The 23,547-nt window shown below is 34.9% G+C and overlaps 1 protein-coding gene across 1 annotated transcript in view; it reads left to right on the top strand.

Moving 5' to 3' along the window:
- The window catches only part of PHF14 (PHD finger protein 14), a 170,642-nt gene that overhangs the window by 59,594 nt on the left and 87,501 nt on the right, over positions 1 to 23,547 (top strand). The window contains 2 exon segments of the mRNA XM_009461174.2: positions 10,877 to 10,927; positions 11,091 to 11,212. Of these exon segments, the coding sequence (XP_009459449.2) occupies positions 10,877 to 10,927; positions 11,091 to 11,212 (173 nt within the window).

The following is a 23,547-nucleotide window of genomic DNA, read 5'->3' as shown; positions in this document are numbered from 1 at the left end:
AAATTGTACTTTCAGAATTGATATTTTGTGATCAGCTTGTCCTACAGCTTCTATTTGGTAAATTGATTTCAGAGATGATAAAGGATACCCCCTTTCACCAAAAATTGCTTTTTTCCTTATTCGTAGTATTTTTTTCTGATTTCTCTCTGCGTGGGTTGTGCTGTGAAGAGTAAAAGACCCTTTTAGGAGTATTCATAATTTTACCATTGTTTCTCATCCAATCTAATTATGGATGTGCACTCCTGCAAAAAAAATTTTTTTTTTTTTTAATCCTTCAAAGCACCTGAATTCATTGATGTTGTGAATTTTCTTTTTCAGGGCTAAATTGTTTTTTAAAGAAAATAGTGGTGGGGTTTTCCTGCTTTAAATGTAACCTTACAATTTCCTTTTGTTTTACATTATTGCAAAAAATAATAAGGACATGTAATTTTACCTTCTGCAACCTGTACTGTTTCTCCTTCTTTTCCTTTATGAACTTAACAGTTCTTTTCAGGTTTTTCTTGTCTTAAGTCTCTTAAGTTCTTAGCCTTACATCTATGTTAAGATACTCTTAGCAGAGATTCTCTGCCTTATTTTGAATGGTCTAAGTAGATTAGTTTTAAAAAAAAATAATAATAATATGGAAAAAAATACTGACAAAGCACCTACAAACTGTTTTTAGCACAGGGAGTTGCTGTGCATAATGCTTTTGTTTTACAAATAAATACTGTTTATGAGAATAAGTTATTTCTTGCTTTTGTTTTGAATAGGAAAAGATAGTAGAGGAGTGATTATTTTTTTTCTTACCAAGTATGCTAAAAGATAAACAGGACTGTTATCTTGTATTTAACTGAAGCATTTCCACTGAAGTGCTTTCCAAACATCTATTGTGTAACTTAATTATGTGATGTCATAGATACAAGTTTGAATTAAAGATGGCTACAGGAGGAAAACAGAACATCAATTCCAATTTGAGTGTAAGTATCAGTGCTTCATAAAAACAGCAAATAATTTTAAGACACTTATCTGTATCTGTCAGTCAGGATTTTAATTAACATTGTCAATGGTTGGTCAACCATTTAAATATGACTTCTAAATAAGTAGCTGGAAGACCTCTTAAAGCAACTGTCTAATAGTAGTGATTTTGACATATTCAACTTAAAAGAAATTGCTGTTAACTGAACATTAATGCTCTAGAACAAAATACTCAGGAGGTACTCAGCTTTCTGAAAATTAAGGTTTTTCAACACTGAATGTAAAAGCTCAAATGAGTCTATGACATGTCAATACGAACATATAAAAGCTAGATCAATCAGCCTGCCAAATACATGGATACATGATAGTATAGGACTCTCTCTTTTGGCTTGACATGAAATTTGGAAAAGAAGAAAGTAAGATAAATTGATGCAGCTCTACCACAATGCTTGAAGCAAATGGAGTATGTCAGAGTTTTGCATTTGTTTGGGGTTTTTTTGTTTGTTTGTTTGGGGTTTGGGGGTTCTTCTGTTTGTTTGGTTGGTTTGCTTTTTAAGAACGCGGAGGAAAAAAACCCACAGATGAAAGATCACTTCTTTTTGATGTAGCAGAGGCATGAAGAGATGGACATATTCCAAATGGTATTCCAATGGTGTAAATATCAGTATCTCAGTAAGTAAAGGTAACTAGTATATCTGTCACTTCTGCAAATAAATGCATTTAAATTCAGTTTTCCAGAAGAGAATCACTTGTCTTAGCAACATCTGCAAACTAACTTTTTCTGACCTTTTTGCCCTCCCACTTCTGTTTCGATTCTCCAAACGTGTGTGCTTTGGAGAATGTTAGTGTTAAAAAGGATGTAAAGCAACCCTGCTAGTTCTCAAATTCTGTTATATGTTTAAGTCTTAAAAACAATAGTTTCAAGTTAATTCCCAGATTCAGTGATAGTTTAGCTTGACAGTAGGAATGTTTCAAAATTTTTGCTTTTCTAGAAAATAAAAAGTTCTCAAGAGAATGGAAACTAAAAAAAAAAAAAATAGGGGGAAATTGTAATTCTGTGTAATTAAGCTTCATGGTTGACTTGTTTCTCTTTATAATCATATTTTGATTTACCACTGTTTCTTTTTGCCTGGCATTTCCTTTTTTATTATTGCCAGCTTTCCGGAAAATTAAATAATTATTTCAGAGATATATTTTGAATAGTAGTGATATGTACCATTTAAGGTATTCACTTTTATCTGTATTGAGCGAGTGTGCCATCTGGTGTCTGTTTAGCTGTCCTTACCTTTATTTAAAATAATTTTATGCCTGTGTGGTGCCATCAATAGAATATTTTTTCTGCCTTTCAACAAAGGAAAGGAAGTTAAAGAGATTTTTCTGCAACTGGCTTGATTGTAACTTTTTCATTGGCAAAGCATGTTTATAACATTGAACTCTTAATAAGGATTGGGTGACATCATGGATTAAAAATTCATGGTTTCTATTTAACAGGAGAGAGATTGCATTACCTGTGCAGTTTAAACCTGTGGTTTTTTCCTCAGGCTTCTGAAAAATCTATAGTTTGCTTTATACATGCTCTTGATAGTTCGCACAGTGATTTCATTAGTCTACTTTTTTGGTAGTAGTGGAAGTTTTCCCAATTCTGTTTTCTAAGAGTGTTCTGCTCTACTGCTCATCTTCTGTTCTGTAGTAATGAAATGTCTCCTTGCCACGACCTCTTCGTTTAGAACGATTCCATAGCATTCTCATATTCACTGATTTCTTTTATTTTTTGTCGTTAGATTCTCATTAACAAGTATTTGTTAAAGGCTGTATGAGTGAGACGGTTAGGGTTAGAAAGTTTTTGAAATGTGTGATACATATCAATGAACCATAGTTTGGCACAAGGTAAAACTGTGGAAGTTTATCATTAATATTAGTGTGTCATCTATAAGGTGACATAAGATAAAAATAAAATAACTGAAGTGTTTAGATAGGAAACAGAATTAAAACACAGTTGTAATCTTATGCTGGCCCTCTTCACTGTGTATTTCATGTAGCTGCATGTCTTTCTAGAGCAGTCACTGTAGGTGCAGGTCTGTCAGGGAAACAAAAATCAAATATGAGCTATTTCAGAGAAGAAATATGAGGTTTACAGATCTACAAAAGTGAAAGAATCTTAAGTTCTTCGCATTAGGCTCTCTAATAATTACAACACAAAGCAACACGTACAAACTTTTTACACAATAAAGGAATTACCATACTACCAGTAGTTTTAAGTCAGGTGTGTCTTTAGTAATTCAATCAATTTTTAAATGTGAAATCCCTTACTAGTTTTGAATTATTTATATGAAATTCTCAAATGAAAATGCACACCTTCCTGATGATATCATGTGCCCCCAAACTCCAGGAGTACTTGGAGTACCAACTGAATTTCCGTGCTCACCTTTACGAAGAAAAGTAATACTTACCTCAGGTGCCAGCACTATTAGCGGTATCAGAAACTCAGTGCTGAAAAGAAGAGCCCTATGTATATGACAGTATTGTTTCTGTGACGTCCAAGAGGTATGGAAGCACCACCATAATAAGCATCATCTTTCCTGGCTATGAGCAGCAGCAGTACACACTACTGTAGTGAAACCCCTGAATTTACACAGACACAATGGCATAAGCAGATGTGCTGGGCCTCTGCTGCCTTTGAGTGCATGTGCAAACAATTAAAAGAAATTCTAACCAAGTAACGTATTAAGCAAAGGAGAAACTGGGAGCAGTGCTATTTACTGTGATGTTTGAAATAGTTGGCAGAATGAGTATGACTTCCGCAAATGACTGGGAATCTCTTAAGTTCTGTTAAGTCTCATTCTGCTCTAACCCCTCTTGGTTTAAATTTGCTTTCTCGAATAACTTTTTGGAATTGCCATGCAGAAATTACCATTTGTTTACTGAAAAACAAAGTGACTGAGCAGACCAAATCCAGAACCATGCTAGTTTACCTCATGTGAAGTAGACTTGAAGCATTGCTGCTAACCACAGATGTGTATTTCATATTCTTTTTCATGTCTTTGTAATACTGATAACTCCTGTAGATCATCTTGTGTAGAAGAAGAAATTAAATAGGTGACAGTATAAATTTTTGTCCTCCAGGAGCACTTCAGGAAATGCTCAATATTTAAGAGGAGCACTTGTGACTCTTGGGAATCGCCTCCTCCCTTTTAGTCAGTTGACAAGTTCTTCGTTTCCCTTTCCGTTGAGCTGGCAAAGCAAAACTGCTCCAAGAGAATTGTTCTACCTTCTGTTGCTGCCTTTGGGTGAACTGATGTAAAGCATTTGTCTTACAGACTGTCATCGTTTAACCCCAGGCAGCAACTAAGCACCACACAGCCGCTCGCTCACTCCCCCCCCCCGCCATGGGATGGGGGAGAGAATCAGAAGAGTAAAAGGAGAAAACTCAGACAGTTTAATAGGTAAAGCAAAAGCCATGCACGCAAGCAAAGCAAACAAGGAATTCATTCACTGCTTCCCATGGGCAGGCAGGTGTTCAGCCAACCTCAGGAAAGCAGGGCTCCATCACACGTAACGGTTACTTGGGAAGACAAACGCCATCGCGCCCAATGTCCCCCCCTTCCTCCTTCTTCCCCCAGCTTATATACTGAGCCTGACGTCATATGGTATGGAAGAGCCCTTTGGCCAGTCTGGGTCAGCTGTCCTGGCTGTGCTCCCTCCCAGCTTCTTGTGCACCTGGCAGAGCATGGAAAGGTGAAGAGTCCTTGACTAGCACAAGCACTACTTGGCAACAACCAAAACATCAGTGTGTTATCAGCATTATTCTCATACTAAATCCAAAGCACAGCACTATACCAGCTACTAAGACGAAAATTAGCTCTATCCCAGCTGAAACCATGACACGGACAAAGGAGAGAGGCGAAACGATGTGGTTTGCTCACAGCCATGGTGGTTTTGGGTCATGTGGGCACCCATTCTGTCATGTTCACCATTCTGCTTTCACGCTTTGAAACTGACATATCAACTTGTTGCATCTGTGAGTGACAGCAGTCAGTCTGTTTCCTTTGTGGCTTTGCTTTGCTGCTTTGTTTCCTTTGCTGTTTCGCAAACAGTCTGTTTCCTTTCAGAGTGTCGGACTGATCCTAGTCTGTATTTGTCCCTTACGGATGTCTTTCATTTGTCTCATTTATGGAATTTATTTTTCTGAGAATATTCAAAATCTTATAGTCAATGCCTTATCTAATCTTTTTCATTTTCCATATGTTTCTTATTGTTGTCCAGTTGTTACTGAGTTGCTTATGAACAACTTGAATGCAAAATTTAAGTGTTCATGTCTAGCTTTTCCAAGTCCAAAATGGAGACTCCCACTTGAGTCTTTCTTCTTCTCCCACTTTCGGGTTGACAGTTTGATCCCATTGTTGATCTGATTTTTCCCTCAACATTTGTCATTCCATTTTGGAGAGGTTTTTTAACTGTCTGGTTTTCCAGGTGTCTTGAGTACAAATTTCCTTCCATGAGTTGGAATCACATTATCCTCATACCTCTACTGATTTCTTGTCCATACATCTTCTAAAAATGTCACTCTAGTTCCAAATCACTCACGCATTTGATCCACATCATGTTATATCATTTGTTGCTTCATCATGCATTATTCATTTCTTATGTTAGTATTCTATTTTTCAGCCATTTACGTCCTAATTCTTTTTAATTCCCTAAGCTGATATGCAAGTTTCCACACCACAACGGTAGAATGCTGCACACAACAGATGCATACTTCTGTGTCACAAAACATGGCTGAAAGAAACCCATTTTTTCTTTGTCTTTCCCTTGCCCTAGTTCTCCTAATTTCTTCCTGTTGTTTAGAGGCACTCCCTAACATTCTTCCTTAATTGTGTTTTATTACTTACATTATATATTATAAAATACTATATATTTTGCAATATTTTAGTAACTGTCAGCTTAGATCATTACAAATTAAATTAGAGAAGGGCAAGAAACTGCTGTTTTTTTCCTGCTTCTCTTTCTTTTCAGGTTTGCATGTCACGTCCATCACTGTTTCTCTGTAGGTAGTCTTGTAATGTTTTGTGTGAATTTTTAAAACATTGGAGAAGCAAGAGGCAGGTGGTTTTTTTTTTTTTTTTCCAAATTTCGAATGCAAAGTCAGAAGTTAATGAAATAACTCAGAGGACTGGTATATGCTTTAATACTGTGGGATGGTTCTCCAGCTTCCATAGATGAAAAGCTTTGAAGTAAAAGACCAAAAGGAACGTTTTTAATCTTTAGCTTTCATTTACCCAGAGCATTACTCTTTTCTGAGGGAGGGCATTGAGATTGCTGTGAAGGCTAAACCTTAGTAAGATACCCTTGGAAAAGATGGCTTGCTTTCACCTCGATGATTTCATTGGACCAAATGGCTCAGTCTGTTTACCTAAGGAACATCATCTTACACAATTTTTAAGAGTTTAATTAGAAGGCAGTTTGCTGACGTATATAGAGGTGGTTTGTTTCCCTCAAAATATTATGCTAAAAATTTAATCTATTTTTATCTTTTATTATTTTTAACTTTGTCATCAGGTTTTTTTTCTCTTGTTTAAAAATACTTTCATATCATGCTTGCGTCTTAATTCACTGATCTTTCTTGTTCTACTCAGATTATTTTGGGATGTGTTGCTAATGAAATAAGATGCTATTTTTCTCTTTCGTTTCTGTTCAGTGTAAGGTATGTTCTTTGTGACACAGCAGCTAGATCTTTTGACTGTTTCTTTATTTCGGAAAATAATAGCTTTTAACTTGGTTCTCTAACAAAAATAACTTAAGCAGTAGCCTACCATTCTAGTAGCATTGCCTCTAGTAACCTGTTGACCCATTATGGCAAGATTTGATAGAGAGGTATGTACGCCTAAGGTAATTAAGTTCTTGGGTATCTTTTAGAGCAGCTGGATGGGAAGGATGAGTGCTGAGTAAGGAGGAGGTTTTAGTTATGAGCTCGGTTATCCTTTGCGTTTGGTCTCTCGCTGTCCAGTGTAGAACACGTGTAGTTTGGAACCTGTCCTAGTGTGTCCTCACTTTAGTTGAGGAACATAGGGAGAACCTGGGGATATGGTGAGAGATGTGCTTTGAATGTAGTAGAGAAAGAGAGGTTAAGAAGTCACTAGAGAAGGGGAGGAATAGGAATATTACGGTATATTATTATAAAGTCAAATTTGACTAGTTTGGCTGTTTTTAGCATCTATTTATTTATTTTTATTTTTTAAGGGCCCTAATTGTGAAAGGACGTGAAATGAAAAATAGTATCTGCCTTGTGTGTCATTGTTACAAGCCTGACATAAGTTTGTCTGATTTTCTGGGGTAGTTAAGGTTATATAGGATCAGTACTTAATTAGCCCTTAGCTGTAGGCATATAATTTATTTGCCAACAGAAATCTTAAGTTGCCTGTGTAGTAACCAGCATGTAGGTGCCTGCGTAGTGATTCCATTGATGCTGTGGGATCTAAAGCTCAGTGGCTGGAATCCCCCTGTTAATAGCAGGGAAGTATCTGAGGACATAGCACACATCTCTTACTTGAGTGCATATTGAATGAATTCCCAAGTATAGAATTTAGGATGAGACACTACCAAAGACTTGCCAATTAGCTGTCATTAAATGTCAATATTTGAAATAATTTTTTATGGAAACCTTTTACCTCTACATATAGAGAATTATATAGTTACATATTTTGAACCACATTCCATTGTTCAGTACTGGTTTTTGATTCCTGTCCTGAAGTGGCATCTTGAGGCAGTTGCCATGTATGGATTGCATCTGTCTAATTCAGATCTAGCTGTGTTTTGTTCTGGACTGAGTTGTCCATTCCAAATGGTCGATATTTTAGAGCATACCTACCTTTTGCAGTGAAGCAAAAAACCTGCTGGGATAGCACTGGCATTAATGGGGCTTTTGCTTGGTTGCTGATAACACGACTTTTTGCTTTCCTGACTTACTGTTTGAGCACTTCGGAAATGCAGGGACAAATTTCACAAAACTGACTTGCTCTGTTTTATGATATAGAGAAGCCGTAAATTGAAGGTATCTCTATAGTATTGCCAAGTGTTTTGATTAAAAAATCGCTGCCTTTATATGCATCTTATACTGGATTAACATTTCTGTTTCCAAATAAGTTCTGAATATGAACAAGTTTATCTCACTTGTAGTATTTACCATAGGACATATGTAATAACATTGTTCCTTTAAGCTTTTCTTATATAAGAAATCTTAAATTCTAAATTGTTTATGGCAAGTACATGCAGCTCTAATATTTGGTGCTTATAATCTCTTATGTTCTGATTCTGAGCCCACTAATGACAGAAATTATTCAAAACATTTTAAAATTCAAATTAGAGGCAAACAGCAATGAAAAATACTGCACAAAGTAACCCAGGTCTATCTGATTCTTTTCTGTGAATCTGTAAGGTAACTTTAGTGAAAACATACGTAGAATTACAGATGCCTAATTACTGGAAGGCTGTGGCTGAAAATCACAAATGTTCAATTTTCAGTTGTGAATTTGATGTTATCTTCCATTGTGAATGCTGGCAATAGTATAATGATTCTGAGCAGAAGTTAGCGTTGCAAATTTGTTTAAATGTGGAAATCAGTTTGGAAAAACATTAATGTAAAATTCTGTTACACATTTGTAGGATATTTTATATGCTTTTAAAGTACGTCGAAGGTGTTGATTTTAATGTTTGTTTTCTAGTGATCGTCAAACAGATTCAAATATGTTTGAAGGTTTAAAAATCTAATGTAGGTCTAATCTAATGGAAGCATAATGCGGGCATAATTTAATGTGACATTCGTTGTCATATACGTCACACATTATATAGAAGACAGATGAAAACCAACATTTTCTTGACAAAGGTGACTAAATTATAAATCTTGTCTGTCCATTTTGCTGAAGGTTAAATATGATTCATCACTCCTTAAAATATAGTTATTAACTTGTAATCTTTTCCACTTAGGGTAAAAAATAATTTTATTGTTACCTATATTTCCAAGTTATATATCAGTTTTCAAGATGGCATTACTCTGGCTTAAAACTGATGGCATTATATGGCTTAAAATTATCAAAGTTTGTAAGTGTTCTTAGGACTAATGCCAGTAGTAAAATTGGCAGTTAATGTGCTGATGTCTGATCAAACTTTTTTTGTCTAGTTTTAATTTGCAGTGACCTTGGGTTGTGTAACATGTAGTTGACATGTAGCCCATGTTTCGTTAATACCTCTAACATTACATTGATAAATTCAGTTACTTGTAATAAATTGGTTCTTTCAGACTTGGACTCTTAGGTATCTACTGTGTGGCTTGGGGAAGGTAGAACAGCCCAATTATGACTGTATTATTAAATGTATAGTAAATATTGATATGTGTTAAATAGATGAGGTTTTACATTTTTTTTGTAAATTGTCTTTAGAGAAATGTGAAAGAGAACCTCAATGGTAATAAAGTATTCTAAAGAGCCTCAAAATAGACTAGTGTTTTCCATTCTACTACATTGCTTTCTACTACAGAGTTAACTCTTGCCTAAAACAGAAAGAAAACCTTCCTAAACAGTATGTTATTAACATGCGCGGATCAAAATCTGCATAGCTAGAAAGGTATAGATGTGTTGAACTGTCAGGTTTATTTACAGTATAACTATATTTAAATGTGTAAAATAGTTTCAAATTAAGACTGTTCACTATTTTAAACTAGTATATATCCCCTTTGAAGGAGAACCCCAAACAGGAGAAACATGATATTACCGGCTTCTTCAGAGTTGGATTTGTGGCTGCTTGTGATTCTCAACTGGCTTAAGATATTTTTGATCAGCTGGTTTTTCTTACATGAACACTAGCTGCTCCAAAAAAAGTTTTAAGAAATCATAAAGTAGGCAGTGGTGTTTTTATCATATGACAAATTATTTCCTAACATGATTTCCTTCCAGAAAAAACAAGCATTTTAAAGTTTGTTTATTTATTTATTTAGTGTAAAAGTATCAGACATTGTGGGTTAGTGGAATAGTCTCTGATGTTTTTCACTTCCTTCCGCATCCCTTCTAATTTTCTTTCCTTTTTAAACAAGGAGGAGTGTGTGATATTGTCAGCTTGTGGCAATTACTTAACGCATGCTGTTTGTAATGCTGCTATTTCAGAGATAAAAATGTAGTGACTGAAACTGGACTCGTGTGAGTTGCACGTAGTTACTTAGAGCTGCTTGTAAACCATTGGTGTTTGCTGCTACAGTTCCTAGAAACCTCTTTTCCCTGACACTGTTCATATTTAGATTTTTTGGCCAACTGCAATCCTGAAATAATTTCGACTTTTTGTATTACCCATTATGTCTGTTTCATACCGGTCATATGTTGGTATATGCTACAGTTTTATGAGCATCTGCCCTATACCCATTATATTAAGCTTCAGTTTGAAAGCTTTAATTCTCGCTTACTCCTCCAAAGCTATAAGAATTATTTTCTGTTTCTCTTTTGATGAAGTTTTGTAATTTTGATTTTTTTTTTTTTTTAATCCGATCACTTGGCTTACAAATAGAGTGCTTCTAAGTGCTCAAGGAATTTACTGTAATATACTGTTCTTATCAATTTTCAAATAACGCATTTTAGTATTGGGAAGTTTGTGCAAAGTCTGTAAAAGATTTGTAATTCTGGTGGCAGTCTTTTATAGAACAAGACTCTACATGCTCAGGTCAACAAACATATTTATATTTATTTTTTGGCTAGTTCTGTAGATTTATATCCAGAATTTGAAGCTGTTCTAACATCCGTTACTGTAGTTGTCTTGCAATGGTTCTGTAGTTAATGCTTTAAATTATTTCCTGTGGTATGTTTTTGTTGTTGTTATGAATAATAGATAAATAGCAGAAACATTATGTTACCTAATATTGAATTTTAAATGTATTTTCTTCCAGAGAACTAGAGGACGAAAACGAAGCTTTGTGCCTGAAGAAGAAAAAGCTGAGGTTGGAATATAGTGTTTTGTTTGTTTGTTTGTTTTTTTAAACAGTTACACAAAAAAAATTAAACTTTGGGCTGAAGTGTTACTTTCAGTGCTATAATTGAAAATATTTGCTTTCCTTCCCTCCTTTCCCCCCCATTCCTTTCTTTTTCCTTCTGCTATGACAGGAACGGATTCCCAGAGAAAGAAGACAACGACAGTCTGTTCTACAAAAGAAGCCCAAGTCGGAGGATTTAAGGACTGAATGTGCTACCTGCAAAGGGACTGGAGACAATGAAAATCTAGTCAGGTAGGTTTGGTGCTCTGACCTTATGAGGAATTAAAGTTCCATCTTCATCACTTCATCATCGTGATTATAATGAAGAAAATGTGCTTTATAAAAAAACAAACAAAAATTATTTAAGGGAAACATTACATCAGAAATATTGACTTGATTCACTTACTGACCTGCCAAACACATTTGCACTGTGGATTAAGATGTAAATAACCAAGATAATCTGTTTTTCTAACACAAGAGAATTAATTTTCTCTTGTCAGGGTGAATTGTCAATGTTTCAGAGCAGGTCAGAAAGATAAACAAACTAGCAATTTAATTATATTAAAGCTACAGGAGCATCCTAAAAGTAATTAAATCAGCATCATTAACAATTTTATGAGCTGAAATGTGGATTATGAGGAATTTATGTTCTTAAAAATGTATTAATGCTACCTCCATTAATGCAGATCATGAAAGGGTTTGATAATCATGTTTCTTATCTGAAACAGAAGTGAAAAAAAATGTTGAATGGTGTTTTAGTAGGTGCAGAAATCTAATTAAAGTGTGGAATAGCTACCATTGAATAGCTACTGTTGACCACAACTTCTGCTGATTTTTACTTTATAGCTGGCATTGTGGCCTCTTTGCAAAGCTGTAGAAGCTGCTCACAATTCTTGAAAGAAGAATAATGGAGCTTAGCAACCAAAAAGCATATTTTAATTGAATCTACTGAGCTTTCATTAAAATGATCTCATAATAAGTTCAGATAAAAAAGTGTTGCATTTAGGTCCTGTATGCTTCAACTAGATTTTTCTGGACAAGATCTCCTCTTTAGCTCAGATATAATTGTTGGTTTTAACTGGAAGGATTAATACATCTTTTAATTTATTTCAAGGAATCAGAGTTATGAGAAAAGTCGGAATCAATGATATATCCAAGCAACACATAGCTTTAGAATCAGGATGTGTCCCGTGTACAGGTGTCTTGTACTCAGAATGGTTGATTTTAATATCAATTACAGCATATGATTTACTGTAGAAGTTGATACAATTTCAAGGGCTATGTGCCAGATTGTATTTTTATTTCCAGACTGGAGGCAGAGTGCTTGTATGACCTCATCAGTAACTGTGTGACTCTTACATAGACAAGCTACTCCTGCTAGGTACTCCTAGATCCTGCTTAGTACCAGTCTGTGAAATAGAGGCAGGATGTTACAGTGATTGCTGATACTGTTATACTGATGAGAACTGATGGCAACAGTTTTTAACTGTCGACAACAAGATAAAGGGCTTTGTTCAGCCCTATGGTTGGCAAGATATAAAAGATGCAGGAAGACCATTTTGTTGTGGGAAAGAATCCTGGAAACAACATGTACTGTGCTTTACTGCAAAAAAAGGCAGTGAATTAGTTTTCTTCTTCAGGCTTTTTCTAGAAGTACAAATACCACATTTGAGGACGTAAAGGATAAGATGAGAAAATGCCATGAAGAACTGTGTATTTAAGTTGAAATTAAAAAATACAGTAGAAAATTAGCAGTATGTCTTGTTTACTACATAAAAAGATTTTAGTAGTAATTTAGACGAGCCAAAAATAAGCATACTACAAGCCAAAACCCAACAAATGCTCTTAGAAACCATCCACATAATTAGGCTTGGAAACAGAATAGTAATCCTGCATGGGAAAAGGAGATTTTTATATTCTAATCCTTTGTTCATAAATCTCTGAAAAATATTTTCTTAAATCTTCTACCTTATTTTCCGTATTAGTTTATAAAAGACATTATGAATTTAAAACTTACTTTTCTTCAGACAATTCCTATAAATAGCTGCAATTTTATCCAAGTTAGGTGACCACTGCTTCTAAAGTGCTCTGGAGGCTTATTTTTGATAATTACTAAGTGATGGTAAAGTATATAGTAAATCTGATTTTTTTTTAGTATTATTTTTTGGTTCTTAAAGCTCTCTTTTGACGAGAGTAAATTCAGGAACTGTAATAAGATGCTGGATACCAGATAGGCTTTCCTGCTATGCAGCCAAAGGTGTGTAGGGGTGTGATCCACAGAGCGTTGCTATGTCAGAGAAAGTTTTCAGAATCCTTTTTTCTCTTATGTTGTCAGAAAGTAAGAGTGACCTGCTGCCTGCTCCGCTTCTTTCTCCTGCCTGTACCATCATGCAAGACTCCTTTGTGGTAGTAGAAATAGAGTGTTATTTTAAATGCAAGTTGGTAGGGCTCCTTGTAAGCAAGAGACGTGTAGGAGGGAAAACAAAAGTATTTTTTCAATATCCATTTTGTTTGGCATTCTTTGTTATTAAAGCCAAAACTTTCTCAGAATACTAGTGATCTTTGTCATCATCTTTGCTCTTCACTCAAAAAATGTTTTGTAATTACTGGAATTTATTTTCACCCTTTCCTACCCATCTGCAACTGAGAAAAGGGAGGTTTGCAGGGATGTTATGGAAGAGATTTTTCTGAATGTGAAAGTTGATCACTGAGTTAAATGGAAATATTCAACTGCTGAAACTGCAGATTTAAGGAATAATCTTGATGGGCTTTCTAGCTTTTCGTGCTATGTGTTACCTCAACCAGGGCTAGTAACATGACTCTTGAGCAATTTGCTTCTTTTAAAAGCAGTTGTAGGTTTTTTCTAGAATTTATGTGGCTCGCTCACTTTGGGGATGCTAACTGAGTAAGGATTAGAGGAAGATAAGCAATTATTTCTTATTTCAAAGAATGCAGCAGAGTATCTAGTAATGAATCTGGAATAAAAAACATATTAAATTGTTTAAATAGTTATTACTCTTTGACTAGTGGAGATTATATATTTTTTTTAATCTCCATTTTAGGTGCTTGTGTATAGCATTGGATGGCTGAGGGATTATTTGTTATACATGCAGTGTCTTTACTTAACCTGTTGTTCATATGTTTTAAAATTGTTAAATAATTGTCTGTGAAAGGATTTAAAATTCTTCCTAAAAAAGTAAGTTTTGTTCTAATAGACTATAATGGTTCATTAATTGGCTGAAGTTTGACTTAGTGACTATAGTTCTGTACCAAAAAAAGTGATTAAAGTTAGGATATCTTTAATTATTAGCTTTTGTCTAAAATATATTGACATGTTCCCTACTTTCATGTGTGCTAATAGTTGCCATATGTATATATTATAGACATACCAAGACAGTGCTTTTTTTAATCACTGATGTCGGGTTATATAGATAGACTGTTTCAGTATAGTAGCATGCACTAGGACTGAAAGTTTAGGTTTTGTGGTGTCCACAAAAAAGGATCAATTTTGTGATCTTTTTGTGATAAAGGATTTTTTTTTTAAATTTACAGTGAATTTATTTTATAAATTTTTTATATACATCTGTGTAAGTTTTATTGAGCTAAATACTTGTGCAGTTTTTTTACCTTTTACAAGCTTAGTGAGTGGCACAGTCAAGATTTACAAATTAGTTGAACAGTGAAAAGTTAATTGAAAATGTTTACTCAAATGAGGCAAAGCCTGATCTGTAACATTATGAATGACAGTAGGGAAGCTATATCTGTAAGTAGAGAAAAGTGTGGATTTTTAATATCTTTTTACTCAAATGATCTGTAATTGAGTTCTGAGAGGAATAGTAGTAAAATATGGAGAGTTTTTAATATTTTATATTTGACACAGATAGGTTTGATGTAAGGCATGGAGACACAGCACTCTTTAAAAGAGATAAGAGTTCAGTGAAAGGAGTTATATTGTGTGCTTGAAACTGAAGTATTGTGAAACCAGAGGGTACCTATAACAATATACTGCTCAATCTTAAGGAGTAATCAAATATTGAAAATATTTGCTGGAAATTGAAGACATATTTTGAAATACGGGAGTTTCTAAAGCTTGATGTGAAAGGTAAATTTGGTAACAAACTCAGAAAATAATTTTAAAGGATATATTTGTTTTTAGAGGTGACCTCTACTGTTTGGTTTAGAAAACATTTACGTAATGATGCTTTTATTTGTTACATTTTGTGAGTCTTTTAAAGTTGTATATAGTTTAGACATTTAATACATTTCCTGAGAGCTTTATTACAGTCTTGCATGAATCACTTAGAATGACAGATCTTGCAAAGGAATTGCTGGATTCATAAGTATCTCCTTTTCTTTGTGAGGCCATAACTCACTAATACAAATCTTTAAAATAGCTCTCTAATAGCTCACTTTAGAACTTAACCATATTTAGTGGAAATATGGATGGGGAAGTATATTTCAGGTGGCTCAATATGTAATAGCTTGCCCTCCATCTTGCACCATACTTCAGAATAAGTAAGTGATTGTACCACTGTACACACAAAGTGCTTCTAGCACAGTATTCCTGTCTATTCTGTTTTGGTAAAAGAAAAAATTAAGATGAATTTTGTATTTTATTTTAATATGTAGAACAGGTTTTTTTTAAAGAAGAATCCATGGGCTAATCTAGTTTATATTCTTCAAGGGAAAACTTCTAAATTACTTCACTTCTAAAGAAGTGGCCTCTTCTCAAAAAATAATCCAGCTCTCAACTGCTGCTATTAAAAAAAATAATATTATAGATTCAGTTGTTGGCTTTAAGGTGTGCTTGGGTAATATTTAGGAATATAGTGCATTAGATAAAATTGATACCTCAATACTAGATTTGAGAAAAGCAGAGTAAAATTAGAATATCGTTTATGTATGGGGCAAAATCATATTTGACCAGGTTAAAGAAATCTCCGAAAAAGCATTAGACTTCTTCATCGCACAATTTAGGGCAAGCATATAGAAATACATTATTTTATAGTTTTGTGTATTGAATTTTTATGCTTTATTGTCAGTTAGAATTCTCTATTTTGTTTGATTTGCAGCAACTGAGGCAAAATTATTACTTCAGCATTACAGAGAGGGTAAAATAGCCTAAGGTCATATATTTGAAAGAATATAGAATAGAATTTTTTGAAAACATAGATTTGAATGCTGGTTATAAAGTATTCAAAAAGCATAAAGCTGCAAAGCAAATTATTAAGCATGTATGTAGTATTTATTTTTAATGCAGATGTTTACTAGGAAATAAGCAATTGTGAAAGTATTTGTTTTTCCCAATATACTGTCTGACATTTCAAGCAAATGTAATGTTCTGCATGTACAGTTATTCTATCAAGGCAGGCCTGAAAGGGGAAGGTGAGGACTAGGAAGGGAGAAAGAAGAAAACATATGCAGTGTCATATTTACTAAAGAAAAAAACTCTTGAGTAAAATTGACTGTAAGATTTGTCATAACTTTGAGTCATCAAATCATGCTATAACTGAAAATCTTTAAAATCTATGCAACATCTGTAATTCTGGTGTTACAAATGTATGCATCAAATTTAGGATACTAATTTATACTGTATAAAGGATTGAGTCCTTAGCTGCACAAAGTGATCTACTTTAATTCTGGTTTTGACAGAAAGTATGTTCTAGACAGGGTCTTCTGAATCCTTGTTGCAGATGGGAGTGAGAGAGAAGCAAAAATATACTTTATTGATATAAACCGGTGTCTTAACAAGGTTCAATGGTAAATGCAACAGTAGTTTAACAAGATTTGATGGCAAGGTACACTTGATTATTTACTGCATAGAGGACAGGGTCAGACAAAAACTGTCAAGGACACCCTCCCATTGAGTCGTGAGGTTCATAAATGACCTCCTTGCTTTCTAAACTCCTCCTCAGAGAGGAGTCTAGGTGCAGCTGGATCCAATCCTAGTCCCAGGCTTGGCCAACGGTTTATGCCTGAAGGAGTATATCTGCGCAATGAATTCTTTATATCACTTCGCTAAGATTTCAAAGTTTATCATGCTGTTAGTCACTTACTGAGGATCTGTTGTGGCAAGGAATCTCTCAACCTCCAGGAGTAACCTTAAGAGGCGTCCCTGCTCAAGGGGAGATCCTGGTGTGCAGTCCGCTGCCATGCAGGAGAGCTCAACAGGCTCTGGGCTGTCCACTATTTATGGGGGTAAGACGATTGACTCATAGTCATATTTGCATACCAACCACAGATGCCAGTTTCTTCCAAATCTGGCTTGAGTCAGGCACAGACCAGTACTGTGGTCAGGTGGGTGCATTACCATCAATTAGCCCTTGACTGTTGTGTTGTTATCTGTCTCCCCCGAATCCCTCTTGAGCCTTGAGCCGGATGGAGCCCTCAAGACCAGATACACCCATCATGGGCACTGCTGGTGGCTATCACTTGATCAGAGTTACGGGAGAAGGTCAGGTTGGGGGGCAGGGAGAGCACACCACCACAATCCTCTGGAAATTTTCTCTCTGAAACTATTACTCGCCATATTTCCTTAGTTGCATTTGTCTTATATAGTTTCATCTTTGTGTTTTTGTTTCTTACATTTCCATGCAGAGGGGCATGCCAGCCTTCAAGTTAAGGATTTCTTCCTTATCTGTTAGCTACTAGTTTTGAAGCTCTGCATGAGCTGAAGTTCCTTCCAGAACAAGCACATTAATTATTAATTACTTTAAATGCACTGCAACAAAATTAACAATCCATCATAGTAATTGAAAACCTGTGATTTTCAGAAGTTTTAGAAGTTTAAGGCTGCTAATGTAGAGATCAATCACAAGGAAAATGTTAGTTAATTCAGCCACAGTTTGCGATAGCCTTGTGTTTTACAGAGGATTACAAATGCATTATGTTATTGGAATGAACTGCTTGAATGAAAGGAAACTTAACATTCAGTTGTGTAGTTTATTTCTGCTATACAATATACAGGGATTAATTCTACATATTAACGTTTTTTAATTGCTTAAGTTACCTGTTAGATCATTTTTTCTGTCATTTACCTCATTTTATTGCTTTCTAAAAAGTGTTTCTTTTTATGCTAGATAGCAGGGTAATACATACAATGACAAATGCACATTCTTGTTCACAGAGGACTTTATTCAAACTGAATTACCTATGCTGCATTGCATTTTACTGTAAAATACCACATATTTTTCATTTTCAGTAAATTCATGTGCTAGGGCAGGCATTCAAAAAAAGCTGTAGGCATTGTGAAGCTCTCTTGTGAAGTACCTAAAAGTCAAGTATAGGTCTGGTAGCAAGACTCGTACTGCTGTCATTCAGGGCTTCTCTAGAAGGAGAGTGCTAGTCACATTTGCATTTGGGCTACCCAGCTACCTAAAGCTACATGTGCCTGGAACATTTGAAGTTGTACTGCAAAAAGTCCATGGCAGGCTCTTGACTTTTCAGTTAATTGGGAACCAGTCTATTTACCTGGTACGTAAAGGATTTCTTTAGTACATTTTTCTGTTATTTTCCTGAAATGAGAGAGCAGAATCTGAATTGAAGTCCAGATTATTTTTTTCCCCTGATTGTTTTGCTGATTAACTCCTAAGGATATTTAAGCCACGTAAAGAATAGAAGCTCAGGTCTTTAGGTGCTGATTTTGTGTTCCATCTCTGGTTTCATTCTTGATACTCTATGATCTTGAAGGAGCTATCTTAGAGGTAGTCTGTGTAGGAGTGACCCAAAACTGAAATTTTGGAGATATTGCCCTGATTGAAAGACTGGTTTCCATTCAATTATACATTATCAGAATAGGGAAAGCCAGATTGGGAAATATGCACAGGACCATCTAATGTTATTTTTGTGTAAAGCTTAGCAGTGAGCCTTCATTTTGAAAAAGAGAGTAAAACTGCATGGAAGGTTATTCTGCCTACCTGTGCTTTCTGATCAAGTGCAGATACAGCAAAGGATGAACTTTTTTTCCCCCACCCCCAGGATAAAGGTAGGATTTCTGTGAATTTCCTTTTTTTTTGGTATTTAATGGCATGTCCTGTTAAAACATTGTGAAGAAGTGTAATTTTTTTTAAGTACCTAGAATAGAAGAAAAATGCATGTTTGTCTCTCTTCAGTGTTATGGAAGTTCTAAACTCTGTTGGAGTATCATAGTGATATTTGGCAAGGTTTATTAGTGTTCCTCTTAACAGGTGATTGGCGCAGGGGAAGCGGCATGTGCATCCCCCAAATGTTTTTCTTTACGTTATTTCCTGGACTGTTTAGTGATCTGTCAGTCAAACCTCCTTGAAGTTTAATGTTAAACCTTTTTACAGTTGTAGACCGATGACTCCCAAACTCCTGTATACTGAGCTTTAATCTGTAGAACCTTTGTGAACAGTAGAAGTTTATGAACTCTTCAGGTACAAGTTTGGTTCAGGTGTTTAATTGTCAGAAGTTCTTAGTATTGATATTTAAAGTCTGCTGATCCGAAAAGCTTGTGTACCAGTGTTACAAACTTTAAAAGTATATAACAAGATAACGACTTGTAAATAAGAGTTTCAAGCAATTCTTTCTACAGGGTTACTTTGTTTTCTACTAACAAGTAGTATTTTACCTTTTTTTGATCAGTGAATTTTTAAAAATACAGTTATCCTTTTCTCTCCTTCAGTTACAGCTGCTTGATCAAGTCTGTGCTGCAATCATGGATTTGTACATTACAGCTTGAAACTATATTTGGCAGTTGTCATCTGCTCCCAAAACAGCTATGTGTTTCAGGATTGATATATTATTTTCCTGGTTGCCTTAGGAAATACATGCATCAGAGACCTTTGCACCTTTTTATCTTCTATAACTCCTAGAATTCGGAAGAATTTATAAAATAAAAAAATACAATGCTGAGGATGTCATAATTATCCTTGCTGTAAGTAAAGAGTGAGTTCTTCAGATAAAGCTATCATTGAGTGAGGTGCCTCTTCAGAAGATTAAAACTACTTTAATGAAACAAGATGCAGAGAATATGAAATCACATCACCTGTGATGGCGGAGGGGAGGCTGATGACATATCAAATTGGTTAAATGACATATCAAGCCTGGTTGACCAGTAGTAGATTATGGCTGCAAAAATACTTACCTTGAACGGGTCAGTAGCTTCTTATTTTTGTGGGCATTCTGAAGAATTTTTTCTTACAGCATCAAACTTGCATCAAATAATTCAATTCAGTTGGCATTTGAATGTTTGAATGTGTCAGATACTCCATCATTCTGGCCAAACTGCTTCAGTCACTTTCAGTGCAGCAAGGTTGTCACATCAGAGCATTTCATAGCATAGGATGCTCAGAAAGCAAATGTCAAATTCTTTATTTATTCAGTTGTTTTGCATCGTTAAGCTAAGCCATTGCTACAGAAGCCATGAAACTGAAATTTATACTTATGAAATCTGTAACCTGAGAATGTTCATGTTCAGGTATTAAAATAATGTGATAGAAGACCACAGCAGGAGACAATAACCATTTAAATGCTGTGTTGCAGCATCAGTTTTGACTTGTCACAATTAGTGTCAAGTGAGCATCTGTACACTCAGTTTTCTGAAGTAAATGTTTGTCCACAGAACCGTCATGTAAATTATGGAGTATTTGAGTAAGAAATCTTAATATGCAAAAGAGTGATTCTTACTGTTATAGACATATTTTTTTTCACTTTTGTTACTGCTGCCCCATACTTTTAGAAGTCTTTGATCTGTAGTTAATCTGTGTGGGGTTTTGATAGTAGGAGGCCTGAGATTTGGGTGCACAACTTCATCTACACTATTCAAAACAAATTTTATCTTGGAGTAATGTGAAAGTATGTTTTACACTACTAAAGAAGCCCATATATGAAAAGCAGTTAGAGCTACAGGGAGCTTAAGGATTTTGAGTCACATTTCTCAGTATTGACCATAGTTATTCTTCACATGATTAAAATGGCATATAGCACAAGTTTTCATTAATAAATCAATGGAGCAAAGTTGCGTGCAATTGATTGCTAATTTGTGTCTAAATCAATAATTTTCCATATGGTATTATTACCTGAGAGGCTGTAGATAATCTACATGTATATGGGATACTACTGCTCTTTTTAGCTTAATAATTCTATAGCCTAAGATATTTCAGAGCTACTTATTGGAGAACATACTTCTAAAAACATAAACAACGACAAATGAAAAAAAAAAAAAAGCTCTTGTCGTAATGCCTCTTCAGCATTATGATATATTTGGTAAAGACTGGGTTTTTTGCAGCATATGTTACAGGAGAAATTCAGTTTTATTACTGAACTTTGTTTTGAGGTAGCTGAAATAATTTGCATATAACAACATCTAAATAGCTAATTTGAGAATGGTGGAAGTTAATATTAACCTTTTTATAGAATGTCTTTGTTTTTTTGGGGAAAGGAATAGAATTGTGGGTTTTATTTGTTGTTCCTGTATTTCAGCATAATTTTGATGCCCACTAGATTTTTCAGTTTGTGTACTATCGTGTGTTTTACTTTAGTTCCCTATTGGTGTGGCCACTGAAATTAGAGACTGAATAATCTAAAGTAGCTTTTTGTTCTGTAAGCAAATCTTAGGAATTTGTAAAATAGAATTATATGATTTTCATTTATTTTTCTGCCTTATTATTAATTTTGTTGTTTTCTTTTACACAGTTTTTAAATTTTTGTTTGTTTTTATTTTATTTTGATTATTTTTTGTTTTAAAATGTTTGTCATCTGTACCATATCCAAGGCTAGATTCAGATTTTGCTTTGCCTTACAAATTAATAAAACTGGCTTCTCCTTTAGAACAGTTGAGATTGTTATTACTACTTATACTTTGTGTGATTCCTTTACATTCTCATCTCAATGAAATTAAATTTTTGTATCTGACTTGCTTCAGGCCATTTAAAATGCCAAAGACGAGATTCCATATTAAGACAGGAATTCAGTATCACTGAATGTTTCAGGTAGCACTTCATTACTTTATAACAACCTCATTCTTCTTCTTCAGACTTTTTTTCTAAACATTTGCCCTTGAATGGATTTTTTTTTAATACTTGCTTTTTGCCTTAAAGTGTCTTTTTTTTTTTCTTTTTTTTTTTTTAAATCTTGTCATTTGAACAAATGTTCTTTGGATATTGTTGCCTTGTGGAGATGAGAAAAAAAACGATTTAAGAATTTTGCTGTGCTCTCTTGAATAAGGTTACAGCTAAATTTTTAAGCCTGTGTCTGACTTCATCTTGAGGAAGGCCTAGTAACTTCACTTAGTTTTGAGAAGAAAGGCTGTGGAAAGGATATGCAAGAAAAAAAATGCTTATATTTTCTACAAGAATATCTAAAAGCTTTTAGCAGAGACTAATACGAGTCTGTTCCCTTTTTCATATCACTGGTTGGTTGTAACAATGCAAAGGTCAAGCATAAATTAATTTGCAGTTCTTTGATTAACTGGCTGAACTGATTCTTTATTTTCAGTCCGTCTCCCTCCCCCCAGCCCTGAACTGTCAGTTAAACTAAGTATAGTAATGCTATTGTACTGCATATGTACTTACTGTTGAGGAACAGGAACAATAAATCCCTCTAATTCTGAGTTTGAGATCTGATGTGATGCCATATTAGGGAAATATGCAGTAAAGTATAAGCTGACATTGGAATATGGTGTAGTAACTGACTTTTACCATTGCACATAAACAGAGTAATTATTCTAAATCATAGCATCACTTTCAGTTGGGTAACCACTAAAATCACTGCAGTGTGGTTTCCTGAAAATGCCACAATCCTTCAACTGCCAAATTAAGCCCAGGGAGAACAACCATCAGTAGTGCCTGCGCAGTTATGTAGAGGGATGAGCCCTGAACCAAGTGAAAAGATGTTCTGGAAGAACAGTAACCTTTCCCATGATGTGCACATTTTCCATTACATTTCTGACACAAAATGCTGTGAAATGATTTAATGGTGACATTTTGTTTTGCTGACTTTCCCTTTTCTTATTAAAAAGAAACAAAAGTTAGGTTAGGAAAGTAGAGGAAGGGTGGCCAAGCATTTGAATTCTATTACAGAAATCTCTATTCTCTTTTAAAGACAAAACCAAAGCTGTTCTAGATGTACATTGTTTCTGACATTGGATTTTACTGGGTTTGAGGGAAGGGAAGTGTACGTATCTCCAGCATCAGTATTTAACACCTTGTTCTGTAAGGTTAATTTAAGTTGTTGCTTTGCAGTAATTGCATACCAGGTATGATAATTCGGTAAAAGCATCCTTTCTAATTAGCCATCACAGAGACCTTAAACATCAGCTATACAGCACAGCACACGCAGTACACTTATTTCTGCTTGTCATTTTTGATGTATATTACTAGAAACGATTGTAGAAGGGAGCAAAACATGAGCAGACACAGTACACTGAAAGGTCAGCACTTGTCACTTGGAAAAGGATAAATTTTTATGGAGTGAGAAAACAGAAAGCTGCTACCCGTTGATGTCATACAGGAGCTTGTCTGCATCTAAAGTAATACATGTAAGAATGCTGGGACAGAAGAATTACTTGTCTAAAGTGTGGTTCATGCATCCTTTGGCAGCTTTCGATTTCCTGTTTCAGAACTGAT

Source organism: Nipponia nippon, unplaced genomic scaffold (genome assembly GCF_047370975.1).
Source record: "Nipponia nippon isolate SJK-2023a ecotype South Korea unplaced genomic scaffold, ASM4737097v1 scaffold_1, whole genome shotgun sequence".
In the NCBI taxonomy this organism is placed as follows: domain Eukaryota; kingdom Metazoa; phylum Chordata; class Aves; order Pelecaniformes; family Threskiornithidae; genus Nipponia; species Nipponia nippon.
This window is presented reverse-complemented; position numbering and strand designations above follow the sequence as displayed.